Source organism: Hyla sarda, chromosome 1 (assembly GCF_029499605.1).
Source record: "Hyla sarda isolate aHylSar1 chromosome 1, aHylSar1.hap1, whole genome shotgun sequence".
NCBI lineage: Eukaryota > Metazoa > Chordata > Amphibia > Anura > Hylidae > Hyla > Hyla sarda.
Genome location: NC_079189.1, coordinates 241,867,535 through 241,888,086, shown reverse-complemented (window position 1 = coordinate 241,888,086; position 20,552 = coordinate 241,867,535). Strand labels below are relative to the sequence as shown.

Below are 20,552 nucleotides of genomic sequence, written 5' to 3'. Positions count from 1 at the left end.
CTAATGCAGAGTTCACCGTCTAATGCAGAGTTCACTGCTAATGCAGCATTCACCATCTAATGCAGAGTTCACCGTCTAATGCAGAGTTCACTGTCTAATGCAGCATTCACCATCTAATGCAGGGTTCACCGTCTAATGCAAAGTTCCCCGTCTAATGCAGAGTTCACCGACTAATGCAAAGTTCCCCGTCTAATGCAGAGTTCACCGTCTAATGCAGAATTCACCGTCAAATGCAAAGTTCCCCATCTAATGCAGAGTTCACCGTCTAATGCAGCGTTCACTGCTAATGCAACATTCACCATCTAATGCAGAGTTCACCGTCTAATGCAGAATTCACCATCAAATGCAAAGTTCCCCGTCTAATGCAGAGTTCACCGTCTAATGCAGAGTTCACTGCTAATGCAACATTCACCATCTAATGCAGAGTTCACCGTCTAATGCAGAATTCACCATCAAATGCAAAGTTCCCCGTCTAATGCAGAGCTCACCGTCTAATGCAGAGTTCACCGTCTAATGCAGAGTTCACTGCTAATGCAACATTCACCATCAAATGCAAAGTTCCCCGTCTAATGCAGAGTTCACCGTCTAATGCAGAGTTCACCGTCTAATGCAGAGTTCACTGCTAATGCAACATTCACAATCTAATGCAGAGTTCACCGTCTAATGCAGAGTTCACCATCTAATGCAGAGTTCACCGTCTAATGCAGAGTTCACCATTTAATGCAGAGTTCACCATCTAATGCAGAGTCCACTGACCAATGCAGAGTCCACCCTCTATTGCAGATTTTCTGTTGACCCAATGTCAATGGTAGCAAAATCCGCTGTGGATTTTCCACAGCAAATATGCTGCAGAAATTCCACAGGTAATCCGTCTGTGTGAATGTACCCTAAGGGCTTATTCACAAGGCGGATCCACAGCGTATTTTACATTGCGGATCTACTGACGATGGACCCCTACCGTGTGTTTCAGATGTACCTGCTTGGTGAGTATACTGTGCAAGTTGCCGCGCAAATGCACAGTATACTTACATACATCGCGGCTGCTCTTGGCCCACCTCAGGGAGCAGGGGGAGCAGCCGCGATGTGCACGGCTCACACATCGCAGCAGTGTGTCTGCTCATAGCAGCGGATTGCCGCTCTGAGCAGGCACATCTGACACACACTGTAGAGGTGCATCGTCGGCAGATCCACAGCGTAAAATACGCTGTGGATCCGCCTGTGTGAACGAGCCCTTATGCAGAGTTCACCATCTAATGCAGAGATCACATCTAATACAGAGTTCACTGTCTAATGCACAGATCACGTCTAATGCAGAATTCACCGTCTAATGCAGAAATCACGTCTAATGCAGAGTCCACTGATCAATGAAGTTCACCGCCTAATGCAGAGATCACTTTCTAATGCAGAGATTGCTAGCTAATGCAGAGTTCACCAGCTAAGGGTACGATCACACTGCGTTCCTGCCTCCGTTAATCATATATATATATGACACAAGCTGACAGTGGGAAGATTTTTCCTCCAGCTGTGAGCCCTATGCTCACAGCTGTCAATCAAGGAAGTGTGTCCATGACATAGGTGATGATAGGTGATGACGCATGGACACAGCAGGACTAGTATGTGTCCAAGCAGGCAGGGGGGGCAGTTGTTTGACTGGCTTTTTCAGTATGAAACACTGAAAATGTTCTAATGAAAGCAATTGCAAAACCTATTGGTTTTACATGCTTTACAACATATCAAAAGTTTTTGTATCTGACAGTGCCCATTTAACCTTTAGATGACCCAGGGTGTACATTTATGCCCTGGTTGTGGGTGGGGGTGTATAAAGCACACTTACAAGCTGAGCGGGCTTAAAGGGGTTCTCCGGTGCTTACACATCTTTTGGATAGGGGATAAGATGCCTGATCGCGGGAGTCCCGCCGCTGGGGACCCCCGGGATCATGCACGCGGCACCCCGTTTTTTTGCGCGCACGCCATTGACCGAGCGGTTTAATTAATGATATATTTTTATAATTCGGACATTTCCGCACGCGGTGATACCACATATGTTTATTTTTATTTTTATTTACACTGTGTTTTTTTTTTTATTGGAAAAGGGGGGTGATTCAAACTTTTAATAGGGGAGGAGTTAAATGATCTTTATTCACTTTTTTTTTCACTTTTTTTTTGCAGTGTTATAGGTCCCATAGGGACCTATAACACTGCACACACTGATCTTCTATGTTGATCACTGGTTTCTCATAAGAAACCAGTGATCAACGATTCTGCCGCATGACTGCTCATGCCTGGATCTCAGGCACTGAGCAGTCATTCGGCGATCGGACAGCGAGGAGGCAGGTAGGGGCCCTCCCGCTGTCCTGTCAGCTGTTCGGGATGCCGCGATTAGCCGCGGCTATCCCGAACAGCCCGACTGAGCTAGTCGGGAACTTTCACTTTCACTTTTAGCCGCGCGGCTCAGCTTTGAGTGCGCGGCTAAAGGGTTAATAGCGCGCGGCGCCGCGATCGGCGCTGCGCGCTATTAGAGGCGGGTCCCGGCTTCACTATGACGCCGGGCCCGCCATGATATGACGCGGGGTTACTGTGTAACCCGGCGTTATATCAGAAGAGCAGGACCAAGGACGTACCGGTACGTCCTTGGTCCTTAAGGGGTTAATGAATGTTGAATAACTTTCCAATAGCATGTTAATGAAAAATATGCTTCTTTCTATTGTATTTTTCCCGATCAGTCCTGTCAGCAAGCATTTCTGACTCATGCTGGAGTCCTAAACACTCAGAGCTGCCAGCCTGCTTTGTTCACAGCCAAACAGGCTGTGAACAAAGCAGGCTGGCAGCTCTGAGTGTTCTCCTTTGTGAACAAAGCAGACTGGCAGCTCGTAGTGTTTAGGACTCCAGCATGAGTCTGAAATGCTTGCTGCCAGGACTGGTAGGGAGACCCCTAGTGGTCATTTCTTCAAAGTGGAAAATTAAATAGAAAGAAGCATATTTTTTAATAACATGCAATTGTAAAGTTATTCTGCATACATTAATCTATAATATATCAAAAGTTTTTTTGATGCGAGGTACCCTTTAATGCCCGGTAAGTCCCGATTGCTATCAGCAGGCTGTAATGCATGCTATAATGCCAGGCATCGTGTACTCACTGCTGTCTAGCATTAACTCTTCAGATGCCATGATTAAAGTTGGTTTAGAAAACCAAAACCTATATAAATTGGGTATCCTTGTAATCTTATGAACCTACAGGATAAAGATAACCATAGAGTGCATTGTATAGAAACGTTAATTGAAAGTCCTATGGCTTTTAAAAGGCCAGGGGGAAAAAATGAAAGCGCAAAAATGAAAGGCATTGTTTTCCAAATAGTGTGTCGACATCTGTTGCAAAACTACAACTCCCAGCACGCCTGGACAGCCTTTGGCTGTCCGGGCATGCTAGGAGTTGTAGTTTTGCAACAGCTGGAGAAACACTGTTTGGAAAACATTGCTCTAAGGGCTAAAGTAAATTGAATGACATGATACAGGATCACGACTTTTAACGAGGAAACGCAAACGAGAAAAAATACAGTATTAAAAAAAAGCCACAAAAACTGCTTCATGAAGGCAGAACCTGCCAGGAGCCAGCTGCAGATTTATAAACTGCACTGTGCTTATCTGCGGGCTGAGGCGCCATTATTCAGTCAGGAAGATGACTTCTCTCAAGCAGCCGCATGGTGGTGCCAGGAGGCTTTAGTGTTGTCTCCGCAAAGTCCTCAGAGACCTTGCGCCACCATGCGGTCGAGCGAGAGAAGTCATCTTCCCGACTCAATGATGGCGCCTTCAGCCTGGACGAAACCGCCTACATCCTAAGTCTTATTTTCCGGAAGTACGTCATTATTCTAATAGACGCGGGACAGACAAGTCACCTGTAGTTGTGCGGTACAGGAGAAGCCAGTGGCCCAGTAGTGACTGGGATCAGGGGGGGCACCTTCATGACACAGCCCTCCCGTATCCGTGTTCTCCTACATATGCTCCTGAGCAGCGGCCGGTGACCCAGCCACAGGGACATCACATGACTATGGAGGAGCAGAAGGAGAACAGGGCTCTCTATAATGGGGGATGTGAGGAGGAGGATGAGCTGTGCAGGACGCTGAGGACGGTGGAGCTGACAGGAGGGGTAGGTGGAGGGGTTGTCATGTACTATACATTAGGTATATTATACGTTATCCAATAGTTATGCTTTATTCCTTTCTATGGGAGCGCCGGAGATGCCCATGTGCTGTACTCTGGAAATGAATGATGTGGCATACACAGAGAGCTGGGGGTGATGTGGGGTCTCAGTGGACAGACCCCCTCGATCAGACACTTATGCAATAAGGAAAAAAATAAAATCCCCTGATGATTTGACTACTGGGGGCATAAGGCAGTACTTTAATCTTACTAGTGCCACATAGGCAACTAGAGATGAGCGAACTTACAGTAAATTCAATTCGTCACAAACTTCTCGGCTCGGCAGTTGATGACTTATCCTGCATAAATTAGTTCAGCTTTCAGGTGCTCCGGTGGGCTGGAGACTCTTTCCTAGGAATGTATCCACCTTTTCCAGCCCACCGGAGCACCTGAAAGCTGAATTTATGCAGGATAAGTCATCAACTGCAGAGCCGAGAAGTTTGTGACGAATGGAATTTACTGTAAGTTCGCTCATCTCTAGTTGCCTATAGGCAACAAATAGATTCCCTTTTAAAGGAGATATGTAGTACAATGAAACTTATCCCCAGTTATAGATTGCTGGGGCCCCCGGGATCTCCTGGACGGGGACGCAGCAATATGCTGGAAAGGGGCGTTCTGTCCCTATACCCCATAGAGATACATGGAGGGAGAGTGTCTACCGCGGCTTTCTGCTGGGGACGAAACTTCACTTCATGCAGACTGCCGCGGCCCCGTCCAGGAGATCCCGGGGGGCCCCAGCGCTCAGACCCCCTGCGATCTATAACTATATGCCCTATCCTTTGGGTAGAGGATAAATTATTTTGCACTAGAATAACCCTATTTGCACTTTGCATTTAAGAAGGGAACTGGAAAAATGTGTTCTGTAATCGAACTTTCCCAGGTTGTGTGTTAAAAGGAAACTGACAAACTGTTAACCTGCACTAAACCCTGGGTTATAATTAGGGATCGACTATTATCGGTTTGGCTGATAATCACGTTTTTGGGCATTATCGATATCGGCAATTACCTTGCCGATAATGCCCCGCCTCCCGCACCGCCCCCATTGCCTCCCCCATCTCCGGTTTTATTATTACCTGTTCCCGGGGCCCACGCTACCTCTGGCTCCTGCTGCGTCCTGCGTTACGCTGTGCGCAGTGACGTGCGCGACGTGACGTCACCGTCAGTGCGCACAGTGACAGCTCAGGAGGACGCCACTGGAGCTAGATGTAGAGTGGACCCCGGGCACAGGTAATTATAAAACCGGGGATGGGGGAGGCAATGGGGCCGGGGGGGGGTGCGACGCGGCGGTAGGGGGTGCGGTGGGGGTGGCGGTGATAGGACTCAGGACCCCCGGCAGGCAGGGGGAGAGTAGCGGGTGGCGGCGGCGGTCTATGGCACCGCAAAAGCCACTGCAGTGCATTTATTTAAAGCGCCCGCTTTAAATCAGTGATCTGCAGCGGTGTCGCGGGGGGATAAATAGCCGATAACTTATACCGATATTTCGGTATAAGTTATCGGCCCTAACCTCCACCGATTATCGGTATCGGCCCTAAAAAAAAATGTCGGTCGATCCCTAGTTATAATGCAGGTGAACAGGCGTAAAATGAGGTGTTATTTAATTAAAATGGTCCACATGTTCTCAAGATATGGCTCCTGTTGCCAGAATGTTAATGAGGTTTAGAGGGAGATTTATGAAAACCTGCCCAGAGGAAAAGTTACTGAGTTGCCCATATCAACCAATCAGGTCGCATCTTTCATTTTTCAGAGGCCCTTTTGAAAATGAAAGCAGCGATCTGGTTGCTATGGGCAACTCAGCAACTTTTCCTCTGGGCAGGTTTTCATAAATCTCCCCCTTAGTGCGCAATGGAGGCGGGGACCGGCTTCCCCTTGTCCTATATACTACGCTATGTCCATCCATCTTATGCATATTCATTATTCTTCACTCTCAGGTTCTAGTTATTACAATTTAGGAGTGAAGAATAATGAATATACATAAGGCTGACGGGCATAGCGTAGTATATAGGACAAGGGGAAGCCGGCTCCCGCCTCCATTGCGCACTAAACCTCAATAGCATTCTAGCAACAGGGGCCATATCTTGTGGACCATTGTAAGTAAATAACACCTCATTTTACTTCTGTAACCCCACACTACAACCCAATGTATTTGGTTTAGTGCAGTTGAACAGCGTGTTAACTTCCCTATAAAGGGGTACTCTGGTGGTGGAAAACTATTTTTTTTTTAATCTACTGGTGCCAGAAAGTTAAACAGATTTGTAAATTCTATAATAAAAATAAAAAAAACGTAATCTTTCCTTCAGCTGCTGTATACTACAGAGGAAGTTATTTTCTTTTTTTAATTTCTTTTGTCTGACCACAGTGCTCTCTGCTGACACCTCTGTCCATTTTAGGAACTGTCCAGAGGAGAAGCAAATCCCCATAGCAAACCTCTGCTGCTCTGAACAGTTCCTGACATGTTTTCCTCTAGAGTACCCCATTTACACAGTTTCTTCAGTGACCGTTTCCTTGTTACAGACAACCCTTTCCCACAAGGTCATTAAAACTTTCAAGGGTCCATTTTCTGCATTGTTTATGCTGACCTTTTATAAGAGATCACACACACACTGTGCTTAGTTCACACGTGGAAAGCTCTGAAGCGGAACTTGCAATGTAGAATTTGTTTCTGACAAAAGGATAAACATGTTCGGTGGAATCCACCCAGAAAAGTCCACTATCGATGAAACTCTTGAATTTTGATGCTTATTTTCGTGGCATTGCTGATCCACTGGGCTTTCCTCCATGTGAACATACTCTTACAGTCCTTTCACTAAGAATAGGATATGAGGGGTTTATTTGTTTTCCTGTCGTAGAGTCATGGCCGTAAATGTTGGCACCCCTGAAATTTTTCAAGAAAATTAAGTATTTCTCACAGAAAAGGATTGCAGTAACTAACACATGTTTTGCCTCTAGATTTGTCTTTGTCCACAGTGTGCAACATTATCAAAAACTTTGCAACCCATGGCACTGTAGCTAATCTCTTTGGGCATGGACGGAAAGAAACATTAATGAAAGGTGGCAACGCAGGACAGTCCGGATGTTGGATAAGCAGCCCCAAACAAGTTCCAAAGATATCCAAAATATCCTGCAGGCGCAGGGAGCATTGATGCGCAAACTATCCGTTAACATTTAAATTAAATGAAACACTATGGCAGGAGACCCAGGAGGACCCTACTGCTGACACAGACATAAAAAAGCAAGACTACATTTTGCCAAAATGAACTTGAGTAAGCCAAAATCCTTCTGGGAAAACGTCTTGTGGACAGAGGAGACCAAGATAGAGCTTTTTGGTAAAGCACATCATTCTACTGTTTACCGAAAATGGAATGAGGCCTACAAAGAAAAGAACACAGTACCTACAGTGAAATATGGTGGAGGTTCAATGATAACACCAAACTATCAAAGACCAGAGAATGAAATTAGAAAGACAAAAAATTACTTTATTGAAAATTCATTATAAAAACACATAAAATGCATATAAAGAATGGCAAAAAGATGGGAGGATAAGAGGAGCTGTATATCCAGAAGACGTGCAGATTAAATCAGGCATACGAATGAAATACAATTAAACTAGGCCAGGTATAAGGGATAATAAGCCACATGGGGAACTCCAAAAATACAAAGTAACTATAAATGCACAGGTACACACCATACAAGCATATAGGATAAGCTGAAAGAGCAATGAACATGCACCTAGTCTGGATACCTCTCACCTCCACCCTTGGGGACATACAGCTCCTCTTATCCTCCCATCTTTTTCCTGTGCCTCCATATTTTTGCCATTCTTTATATGTATTTTATGTGTTTTTATAATGAATTTTCAATAAAGTAATTTTTTGTTTTTCTAATTTCATTCTCTGGTCTTTGATAGTTTGGTGTTGATATTGGTAAGTGACCAGGGTATTGGCATTCTCGTAGTTTTACTTTTTTGGTAACCGGAGGTTCAATGATGTTTTGCTGCCTCTGGCACTGGGTGCCTTGAATGTGTGCAAGTTATCATGAAATCTGAGGATTCCCAATGGATTTTGGGTCGCACTGTACAGCCCAGTGTCAGAAAGCTGGGTTTGCGTCCGAGATCTTGGGTCTTCCAGCAGGACAATGACCTCAAACATACATCAAAAAGCTCCCAGAAATGGATGGCAACAAAAGCACTGGAGAGTTCTGAAGTGGCCAGCAATGAACCGATTTCAGTTATTTTTTTCCAAAGGGTGTGCAACCAAATATTACATTAAGGGTGCCAATAATTTTGTCCAGCCCATTTTTGAAGTTTGGTGTGACATTATGTCCAATTTGCTTTTTTTTCCTCCCTTTTTTGATTTAGTTCCAATACACACAAAGGGAATAAACCTGTGTTACTGCAATCCTTTTCTGTGAGAAATACTTAATTTTCTAGTAAAAATTTCAGGGGTGCCAACATTTATGGCCATGATTGTACATACGGTAATTCACAAAGTGTTATCCAAAACACTTGAACACTACTAACCTATATATAATAACTTTCCTTCAGGTCAAAGGGAAGAACCCATGTGACAGTCAGGAAGACCAAGGGGTTCACACAACTAAATCTGGGTCCAGTGACTTCAGTGATCCAGTCTACAAAGAAATAGCTTTTGCCAATGGATGTGTAAATAGAATGAGTAAAGATGAGCTCAAAGCAAAACTTACGGAGTTAAAGCTGGATACCAGGTAAAGCAAACTGAGCAGGAATGCCTTGGCTTCTATAGTTTTATTGTAGTTTTTATACAACCTGTATTATATTATGGGGTCATAAGGTGGGTAAAGCAGCAGTTACAAATACCTGGTTATCTGCCCTACCTTATTATCCAAATCTTCCCCCAACACACTCCCTTATAAACGGGACCATTCAACCAGTAGTTGCTTGTATTATGGACTTTGCTGTATTTAGCTGCAAACTATAACCCTTCTCTGTATTGAGGAAAATCTAAGGGGGAAATGATCTGAGTTGAGGCCTTTTCACAATTTCACTTTCTCCTGTATGCCAGTTGTAACTGCACAAACGTATAACATTTTCTCACAATGTTTGTTTAATCTGCATTTTTTTTTTCCGGTGCATGTTTTGACGCATGGTGTGTTAGCTACTTATTGAGTGGAAGAACACAAAAATGTAGGGACTTTTTACCCCTAGAGGACACAAAATTTACCTGGTACTTGGCGCTCCAGGATGTTCATGTACGTCGTGTCCCGTCCAGAGTATAAAATGAGCGCAGGAGCTGTGCTCACTTCATAGACCATGGGTTCCAGCTGCTATCATCACACTGATGCCTGCCATTAACCCTTCAGGTGCTGGGATCAATGCTGATGACAGCATCTGAAATATTAGGGTGGAATACAGAGACTCAACGGACCACCCCCAGTGCAATCGCAGTGGTACAATATAGTCAGGGTTTTTTGCTTTTTTTTTTTAATTTTATTTATTTTTTATATAAAGAAATCAGCTGTTCTTGTTAGCGATGAGAGAACTTACAGTAAATTCGATTCATCGCGAACTTCTCGGCTCGGCAGTTGACTTTAGCCTGCATAAATGAGTTCAGCTTTCAGGTGCTCCGGTGGGCTGGTAAAGGTGGATACAGTCCTAGGAGAGAGTCTCCAGCCCAGCGGAGCACCTGAAAGCTGAACTCATTTATGCAGGCTAAAGTCATCAACTGCCGAGCCAAGAAGTTTGTGACGAATCAAATTTACTGTAAGTTTGCTCATCTCTAGTTCTTGTAATGCTGGATAACCTCTTTAATGTTCTTCTTCTTGAGACACTCCTTTGTTGCCTAGGCCGTAAGTTTTGGGTCATTGTCATGTTTGAATACCTACCCACGACCCATTATCAATGACCTGGCTGAGGGAAGGAGGTTGTCACCTACAATTTGACAATACATGGGCCCCATCCATTGTCCAACTTAACACAGACACTTTATGTACCACAATTTGGAAAGTGTAGTTCTATATAACTGTCCATTTTAGATTGTGATCCTCGAAAAATATTAAATTTTTTTATTTATTTCTCCCTTAAAGAGGAGTGAAGGATGTTCTGAGGAAGCGTCTGAAGAATTACTACAAGAAGCAGAAATTAAAGCAACCCATTGACACTGATGATGCCTACTTTGACTACATCTGTGTTATTGACTTTGAGGCTACCTGTGAGGAGGGCAATGCAACGGATTACATCCATGAGATTATAGAGTTCCCCATTGTCTTGGTCAACACAAGGACTTTGAAAATTGTAAGTTTACATATCACACATACGTTTGCACAAGTTAGAAAATATTAATGAAACATAAGTGTGCTGTGTGTGTCTATCCAATATATACTTCAATACTTGTTATAACCACACCCATAGAAATTTACAGGCCTTTCCAGTGTATGACTCGGGGATTTTGCAGTACAGCTGTGCTATCTCTGCTAGCACCTAATGTATATCTATATTATCCTGTGGATAGTCCTAAGTAAGTCCCAGAAAGACATCATAGTAGGAAGTCCCCATGTTTGCAACTTCTGCCCTGTTGAATTGTCTGCTTGTCATGAACACTCTTTACAACATACTCATTTCTATATTATTATTTATAAAATCTAGCAAAGGATTATTCTGCCTGTTGACACTGATCTCTCTGGCTAATGACAGACATCAACCAGATCAGCGATGTCCAGCATTAGTCGCGGTTTCTGATAGCACCCAGGACCTGCCATATATGAAGCACGCTCAGCTCCTGAGTGTGCTTCATATAATGGGAGTGGGCTATGGACTTAAATGTATGTTCATTGCCCTTAACCCAACATTTACGCCTTGGTCCCGTTACGGCATTTAAAATATGCTCACGGTTGAGTTTGAGTTAATCCCGGACGGTCCCGACTGCTATCAGCAGCCAGGACCCAGGGTTAATGCCTGACACCGCCGATTGGGCAGATGCCCGGCATTAACCTTTTAGATGCCGTGATCAGTTAATCGTGGCGTCTAAAATAAAAGTGGAAGTATCCCGGGAGCTCAGCAGAGCTGATGGGGACTATCGTGACGAAATCGCGATGTCCCGATCAGCTGAGAGGACAGCAGGAGGGTCCTTACCTGCCTCCTTGCCGTCTGATCGGTGTTTTATTGCTCCAAGCCTGCCATGGCTGGAGCAGCAAAGCACTGGTAAAACTGATCTATGCTATGGCATAGCATTGCACAGTGTATGCAATCAAAATATTGCATGGGTTAGCCCCTTATGGGGGCAAAAAAAAGTAAGTGTAAAATAAAAAAAGTTAAATGTGAATAAGCCCCTACCATAATAAAAGTTTGAATCGCTCCCCCATTTCCCATTTTTTAAATAAAATGTAATAAAAAATGTATCATGTGGTACCGCCGCATGCGTAAATGTCTGAACTATTAAAATACAAGGGTAGTTAAACCCCACATTCCATGGCGTACATGTAAAAAAAAATACAAAGTCCAAAAATGTGCATTTTTGGTCACTTCATATACCATAAAAATATTAATAAAAAGCGATCAAAAAGTCCCATCAAAACAAAAAATGGTACTGATTAAAACTACAGACCATGACGCAAAAAATGAGCCCGCATATAGCCAAGTATGCAGAAAAATAGTCAGAAGATGACAATTTTAAACATACCAATTTTTGTGCATGTAGTTATAATTTTTTTTAAGTAGTAAAATTAAATAAAACCTACAAATATTGGGTATTCTTGTAACCGGATGGACCTATAGAATAAAGATAAGGTGTCATTTTTACAGAAAAGTGCACTGCGTAAAAAAGGAAGCCCAAAAAAAACCTTTTTATTTATTAGGGCTTTTGTTTGTGGAACAACTAATATTTCATCATAGAATTATCATATAATGGAATACGGAGCCAGAAAAAAAATATATGCAAATCGAAGTCTACTTGCACACTGCCATTGCTCCCTGTCGAGAACTTTAACGGCAGTTCTCATAATGGGGAGCAACGGTAAACAATGGGTCCTGGCAACTCCCATTTACTATTATGGGGGTAGCGAGGCGCCGTTATGAATTGCGGCAGGAAAAGACGGCACATGCTGTAATTTTTCTCCTGCTATTCTGCCCAACTCGCCCAGCGGCCGTCACACCCTGCGCTGCACTAACGGCATTGTGAAAGGGGCCTAACAAGCTAACTTTATTCTATGGGTCAGTACGATTCCAGTGTTGCCAAACTTGGATAGTTTTTTTAGTTTTGTTTTATGGTTTTATGTTTTTGGCTTCAAAAGAAAAAGCTTGTTCAACCCCTTAAAGTAAAACTGTCACTAAGTTCACCCACACTAAACCCCATACACAGGGTACAAGAATCCATACATGGGTCACTTACTTTGTTTTCTTCTCGCCCAGCTGTCATCCTCTAAAGTTCTGCTGTTTTCCCCTCACTTGTGCTCTGAAGGGGGGGTTTAATACAATTAAAATGATACCCGTGTTTTATGCTTATCTATTATTGTACAGCTTTAAAGGGTACCTGTCATCAAAACTTTTGATTTATTATAGATTAATGTATGCAGAATAACTTTTCAATAGCATGTTATTAAAAAATATGCTTCTTTCTATTTAATTTTCCACTTTGAAAAAATGACCACTAGGGGTCTTCCTACCAGTCCTTTTTTATAGATTTCAGACTCATGCAGGAGTCCTAAATCTCAGACTGCAGCCGGAACACAGACAAACTCAGCACTGCTCACTGCCAGGGAGCAGTGTTGAGGTTGTCTGTGTCCCAGCTGCAGTCTGAGATTTAGGACTCCAGCATAAGTCTGAAATCTGTAAAAAAAAAAAAAAAAAAAAAAAAATAAAAAAAAAATATATGGTAGGGACAAACTATTTTAACCAAATTAGTATGTTTGAAATTGCCGGTATGAGGGCTCTTTTTTTTTTTTTCTTTTCTTTCTTTGCTCTGATCTGTAGTTTTATCGGTTTTTGTTTATATTACTTTTTAATCACTTTTTATAAAAAATAAATAAATAAATATATTATAAAAAAAATCTTTATATATATTTGGAATATAATGACACACAAAGCTGCAATTTTGGCCTTTTTTTAATGCTTTTTGGGGTTAAAATGGGAAAAAGGGATGATTTACAATTTTATTGGGAAGGGGATTTTTCACTTTTGAAAATTTTTGTTTTGTTTACACTTATGTCCCCATAGGAGACTATTTATTGCAATCATTTGATTGCTAATACTGTTCAGTGCTATGCATAGACATAGCACTGATCAGTGTTATCGTCAGTCTTTTGCTCGATCTCACACCAAAGCAGAAGACCCCAGGAGATGGATGGAAGCAGATGAGGGGACCTCCATCTGCCATTATAGATGATTGCATCCCCGCGGGCAATCCGATTTTAAGTGCCGCAGATGCCGTGATCTGTATTGATCACAGCATCTGAGGGGTTAATGGCAGATATCAGCGCAATCGCTGATGTCTGCCATTATCGGCGGGTCCCAGGCTGTTGACAGCAGCCTGGACCTACTGTGCATGATGAGAGCACTGGTCCGATGATCGCAGTCATGTACATGACGTAAAAGTACGTCATGATGCATTAACTACATTTACGTCTGTCGTTAAACGGGTACTTTGCCTCTAGACATCTTATCCCATATCCAAAGGGGGTCCCACCGCTTGGAACCCCAACGATCTCTCCTGCAGCACCCCTCTGTCATCTAGTGCACGGAGCAAACTTCGCTCTGTGCCTGACGGGCGATACAGGGGCCGTTATTGACGTTATTTTTACCTGATTTTCCTATGCGTACTTTCCTCAAAAGGTGCACATTCGTCATAAATAGCTAAATAGTGTAGATCTAAACAAATTGATCATCTTCCCCCCTCCCCCCTTTAAGGGCCAAGGGCGTATCCTGGGTCCTTTCCCTTTCTATAACGCGGGGCCACGCTGTAGCCCAGTGTCATAGTGGGTCAGGCCCGGCTTCTAACAACGGTGCGGACCCGTGGCTAATAGCGCGCGGCACTGATCACGGTGCTGCGTGCTATTAACCCTTTAGACGCGGCGTTCAAAGTTGATCTCCGCGTCTAAAGTGAAACTTAACTACCCCCGGCTAGCTCGGGGCTGTTTGGGACCGCCCTGGTGAAATTGCGGCATCCCGAACAGCTGTAGGACACATGGAGTGTCCCCTTACCTGCCTCCTGGTGTCCGATCGCCGAATGACTGCTCAGTGCCTGAGATCCAGGCATGAGCAGTCAAGTGGCAGAATAATCGATCAATGGTTTCCTATGAGAAACCATTGATCAATGTAAAAGATCAGTTTGTGCAGTGTTATAGCCCCCTATGGGAGCTATAACCTTGCAAAACAAAATTTGGGAAAAAAAGTGAATAAAGATAATTTAACCCCTTCCCTAATATAAGTTTGGATCACCCCCCTCTTTTCCCATAAAAAAAAGTGTAAATAAAAAAAAACATGATATCACTGCATGCAGAAATGTCCGAATTATGAAAATATATCGTTAATTAAACCACACGGTCAATGGCATACGTGCAAAAAAATTCCAAAGTCCCAAATAGCGTATTTATGGTCACTTTTTATATTGGGGGGGAAAAAAATTTATAAAAGTCTGATCAATACAAAAAATGGTACTGCTAAAAACTTCAGATCACGCTGCAAAAAATGAGTCCTCATACCGCCCCATACGCAAAAAAATTTGTTATATGGGTCAGAAGAGGACAATTTTAAACGTATAAATTTTCCTGCATGTAGTTATGATTTTTTCCAGATGTACGACAAAATCAAACCTATATAAGTAGGGTGTCATTTTAATCGTATGGACCTACAGAATAATAAGGTGTAATTTTGACCAAAAAAATTCAGTTTTGTCGCACAATGATTTTTTATTTTTTTCCGTTTCGTCGTAGATTTTTGGGTAAAATGACTGTCATTACAAAGTAGAATTGGTGGCACAAAACATAAGCCATCATATGGATTTTTAGGTGCAAACATTTTTGAGCAAAAAAGTTATGTTTTAAAGGTAAGGAGGAAAAAACAAAAGTGCAAAAAACGGAAAACCCCCGGGTACTTAAAGGGTAGCTCCCACCATACTCTTTTTTTTTTTTTTTTCTGTCCCTGCCTATTGCCCATCTATCCCTAACCCCCTCCCTGCCTTTATTTATTTTTTTTTATTATCTTAAAAATGGCATTTTGTCTGCCTGGTAGTGTGCTCACTACCAGGCAGACTTCCCCAGCAGGCACCACGTCACTGATGCCTGCTGGGGGCCGAGTTCCGCCCATAGTTCTCAGGACAGGGTGCCTCCAGCTGTTTCACCACCACAACTCCCAGCATGCCCTGACATCTATTTGCTGTCAGGGCATGCTGGGAGTTGTAGTGGGGAAACAACTGGAGGCACCCTGTGTTGGAAGACACCCAGCCCCCGACCAATATCGCCCCCCTCCCCCTCACCTGTGCCGGACCATGAGCGGGGGTCCGTAGCAAGCAACAAGTGTATGCCCGGCTTCCTGTCATGCCCGTACACTCTGGAAACTGTCTCTATGTTTCTGGAGGATTGAAAGTCCTCCAGAACCATAGAGAGAGTTACCAGAGTGTAGGAGCATGACAGGAAGCCGGGCATACACTTGTTGCTCCATATAACGCGCTCCCCCCGGCAATGACAGGAGCAGTGAGGAGGCGGCGTATCCCCACTGGAGCCGGGACTGTAAGCAGAGGTAAGAGCCATGTTCCTCCCTGCTGCAGGGAGAATATGCAGCAGGGAGGCGGCCAGTGTGTGAGTCCAGGGAGCCAATGCGCAGCCCTGGATTTCACTGTGCTCGCTCTCGCCTGTTTGATTGACAGGCGGGAGCGAGCACCGCAGTGACTAGAATTTCGACTCATTTGCCAGGCTCAAATGAGACGAAATTCTGTAGTGACGTCACTGCCGAATGCATTCGGCCACTAGGAGGGCGACCCCTAGTGGCCGAATTTAAAAGTGATTTTAAACTGGTTTAAAATCACTTTTTTTAATTAAACTATATTAGAGATATGTTGTAGTACTTAAGTACTACAACATATCAATTTTTTTATTTCATGACAGTGCCCATTTAAGGGGTTAAAGTACATTTTGTCCACTGGACCATCTGTGTTGTATTGAGTATATAAACATGTGCCTGAACAAGCCCCTAGCTTTTATATGTGCCAACACAAACTACAGGGTAATGCAATAATGTTCCAGCACTATTGAGTCAAGTGAGTAGATATCAGTTCTCTCTGGGCTTTTGATGTTACAGCTGTAATAACATTGTAACACAGGCTTTGAATTGAGTTCCATCACACTTGTCAGGTTATACATTTCATCATACGGAATTCATTTTAAGAAATCAATTCATTCCCAGATAATCATGAACCTCCAATGCAGTCTTTTTGGTTTTAAGATACCACTAGATGTATCTGTTCTTGCCTTTATGGTGGCCGAACTGTCCTGTTATTTTCTTCAATCTGTCTTCTAGTAAGCAGACATGGATAATTGAAATGAATAGGATGGCTGTGAGCATGCATTGGAGGCAGGAGACATCCTGTTTGTGCTGCTTTGGAAACTTTATATATCAAAGTACATAGGTAGGCAGTGTGCCAAAGAAGGATTTCTAGAGACAGGAGCAGAGGATAAGTATTGTGATATTATTTGCTCAGCCAGTGGCATAAAAGTAGATAGATAAATGGAGAGAAGAGCTTAAATATGTGACCGTGCAGCGGGCTAGAATAGCAGGTTAAGCTATTGGGGAGAGTTTTTGTTTTAATTTTAGTAGAAACATGTAACCAGTGTAAAGGCTGGCAATTGTTATATAGCCATTCATGTGGCTTGTGGACACACGATCAGTTGTGGCAGAGCCACCACGGCAGTTAGCAATGAATTATGCTTGAGGAGAGAAAGGGAGACTGGTTCTGGGTTCATGTATAGCAGTGTAAATGGTGTGTTAGGGGCAGAAGTGGAAGATCTTCTTTAGGTGACGGTAATAGGATTTAGAAGAGCAAAAAAGGTTACTGACTGCAGCATCTATAACATCTGCAGTACTATAATGAGGCGGGCAGAGCAGCTGCCGTGATTTCATATTCCCCTCTGGGAGGCGTGATTGGTCAGTCTGTCCTGACCAATCACTGCTTTCAGCGGGGTACATGAAATCATAGTGCCGTGGTTATTCACACTCTAGTTCCTGTGACATGAGCGCCTACATGGGTGCCTGCAGGCTCTCTCACATCACAGGGCATAGCGCTGTGTATAGAGGAGGCAGGTGAACTCGGCAAGCTGGCTCCCTGCCTCCATTTCGCACAGCAGTGCTCTAGCAATATTATTGGATGTTGGGAGGGATAACTTTTAATCCTCCGAACAAAATGTAAGTGACTATCGTTGTAATGCTGTTCATCCATACTATAACCCAGTGTATTGGGTTAAGTGCAGGTGAACAGCCTGCCATTTTCCCTTTAACCCCTTCCCTGCTCCGATCCATCCTGAGTGATAGGATTGAGGTGGCAGCTGCCACCTCGCTCCTAAACCTCTGCCATTGGTCGTTAGGACTAGCGACCAATGGCAGGAGGGGGGCGGGAGGTTAGAGAGGAAATTCCCACTCTGCCCCGCCCCTAGATGTCGGGGCAGAGCGGGGGGAAGATGGCGGATGGTCCCGGGACCGGCGATTGTGTCGGGACCCGCGGCTGTATCCGGACCAACATCGCGGCAGCGGCGGACGCAGCAGTGATCTTCACTGCTGCGTTCCAGGAGTTGCCAAACTACAACTCCCAGCAAGCTCAGACAGCCAAAGGCGTTCCAGGAGTTGCCAAACTACAACTCCCAGCAAGCCTAGACAGCCAAAGGCTTTCTGGCCATGCTGGGAGTTGTAGTTTTGCAACATCTAGAGGCCCACAGTTTGGAGACCACTGTGGTGTCCAAACTGTGCTCTTACAGATGTTGCAAAACTGCAACTCCCAGCATGCCCAGACAGTCCAGGCATGCTGGGAGTTGTAGTTCTGTAACATGTGGCCATTCAGATGTTGCAGAACTACAACTCCAAGCATGCCTGGACAGTATGGGCATGCTTGGAGTTGAAGTTTTGCAACATCTGGAGGGCTACAGCTTGGACACCACTGCACAGTGGTCACCAAACTGTGACCCTCCAGATATTGCAAAACTAACTCCCAACATGTCTTTCGGCGGTCTGGGCATGCAGGGAGTTGTAGTTTTTCAACAGCTGGAGGCACCCTTTTTGGGAAACGCTGAGTTAAGTAACAAACTCCAGTGTGCCTCCAGCTGTTGCATAACTACAACCCCCAGCATGCACGGACAGCCAAAGGGCATGCTGGGAGTGTTAGTAGTATGCCTCCAGCTGTTGCATAACTACAAGTCCCAGCATGCCCTCAGTTGTCACTGCATGCTGAGAGTTGTAATTTTTGCAACGGCTGAAGGCACACTGGCTGTGAAGTTTGTTACCTAACACAGTGTTTCGCAATCAGTGTGCCTCCAGCTGTTGCAAACTACAACTCCCAGCATGCACTGATAGACCGTACATGCAGGGAGTTGTAGTTTTGCAATAGCTGGAGGCACACTGGTTGCGAAACACTGAGTTAAGTAACAAACTGTGTTTTGCAACCAGTGTGCCTCCAGCTGTTGCATAACTTCAAACCCCAGAATGCACGGACAGCCAAAGGGCAAGCTGGCAGTGGTAGTTTTGCAACAGCTGGAGGAACCCTGTTTGGGAAACACTGCCATAGGGTATTTTTGGAATCGGAGGCAAGTGTCATTCTTGCATCCGGTTCCGTCCTTATGCAAATCCCTTATTTAGTCCTCAAATGCGCATGGCGCTCTCTCACTTCAGAGCCCTGTCGTATTTCAAGGCAACAGTTTAGGGCCACATATGGGGTATTTTCATATTCAGGAGAAATTGCCTAACAAATTTTGGGGGGCTTTTTCTCCTATTACCCCTTGTAAAAATGTAAAATTTTGGGGAAAACCAGCATTTTAGTGACCAAAAAAAATAAAATCATTTACACATCCGACTTTAACGAAAAGTCGTCAAAAACCTGTGGGGTGTTAAGGCTCACTGGACCCCTTGTTACGTGCCTTGAGGGGTGTAATTTCCATAATAGTATGCCATGTGGATTTTTTTTGCTTTTCTGGCACCATAGGGGCTTCCTAAATGGGACCTGCCCCCCAAAAACCATTTCAGAAAAACTCACTCTCCAAAATCCCACTGTTGCTCCTTCCCTTCTGAGCCCTCTACTGCGTCCGCCGAACACTTGACATACACATATGAGGTATTTCCTTACTCGAGAGAAATTGGGCTACACATTTTGGGGGGATTTCTTTCCTTTTACCCCTTATAAAAATACAAAAACTGGGTTTACAAGAACATGCGAGTGTAAAAAATGCAGATTTTGAATTTTCTCCTTCACTTTGCTGCTATTCCTGTGAAACACCTAAAGGGTTAACACACTTACTGAATGTCATTTTGAATACGTTGAGGGGTGTAGTTTTTATAATGGGGTCATTTATGGGGTATTTCTAATAGGAAGGCCCTTCAAATCCACTTCAAACTTGAACTGGTCCCTGAAAAATTCAGATTTAGAAAATTTTGTGAAAAATTAGAAAATTGCTGCTGAACTTTGAAGCCCTCTGATGTCTTCCAAAAGTAAAAACATGGCAACTTTATGATGTAAATATAAAGTAGACCTATTGTATATGTGAATCCGTATATAATTTATTTGGTATGTCTATGTTCCTTACAAGCAGAGAGTTTAAAAGTTAAAAAATTGCAAAATTTTCAATTTTTTAAATTTTTTTTTTGCCATTTTTCACCAAGAAATGATGCAAGTATGTTAAAGTAGAATATTTCACGAAAAAACAATATGGGAATCAAATTCATAAGTAAAAGCATCCCAGAGTTATTAATGCTCAAAGTGACAGTGGTCAGATGTGCAAAAAACGCTCTGGTCCTTAAGGTGAAAATGGGCTTGGTCCTTAAGGGGTTAAATTGTCCTCTTATAACCCCTATAACACTTAATTTTTTATTTTTACGTATACAGGGTTGTATGAGGGCTCATTTTTTGAGCATTTCCGCATGTGATTAAACATGCTTGTTTGTTTTTGTTTTTTACATACGGTACATTATGTGGAAAATGGGAGTGATTCAAACTTTTATTAAGGAAGTGGCTTATTCACATTTATATTTTATTTTACTCTTTTTTTTACAACTTTTTAGTCCCCCCTAGGGAGCTATTACATGCAATATTTTGATTGCAAACTCTGAACAGTGCTGTGCTCTCAGCTGACCGGGACCCCATGATTTTGTAGTAGTAGTCCCGATTTGCTCCCTGGGCTAAACCGGCAAGTATTATTAT

General features: G+C 43.5%; 1 protein-coding gene across 2 annotated transcripts in view; it reads left to right on the top strand.

The window, feature by feature from the left end:
• Positions 1-3,752: 3,752 nt before the first annotated feature.
• The window catches only part of ERI1 (exoribonuclease 1), a 41,159-nt gene continuing 24,359 nt past the window's right edge, over positions 3,753-20,552 (top strand). Inside the window, exons 1-3 of one of the 2 annotated variants that reach the window (XM_056551955.1) lie at positions 3,753-3,853; positions 8,738-8,916; positions 10,255-10,462. In XM_056551955.1, coding sequence (XP_056407930.1) covers positions 8,864-8,916; positions 10,255-10,462 — 261 coding nt within the window. In that variant the 5' untranslated portion in view covers positions 3,753-3,853; positions 8,738-8,863. The other variant, XM_056551954.1, reaches the window with a different exon arrangement.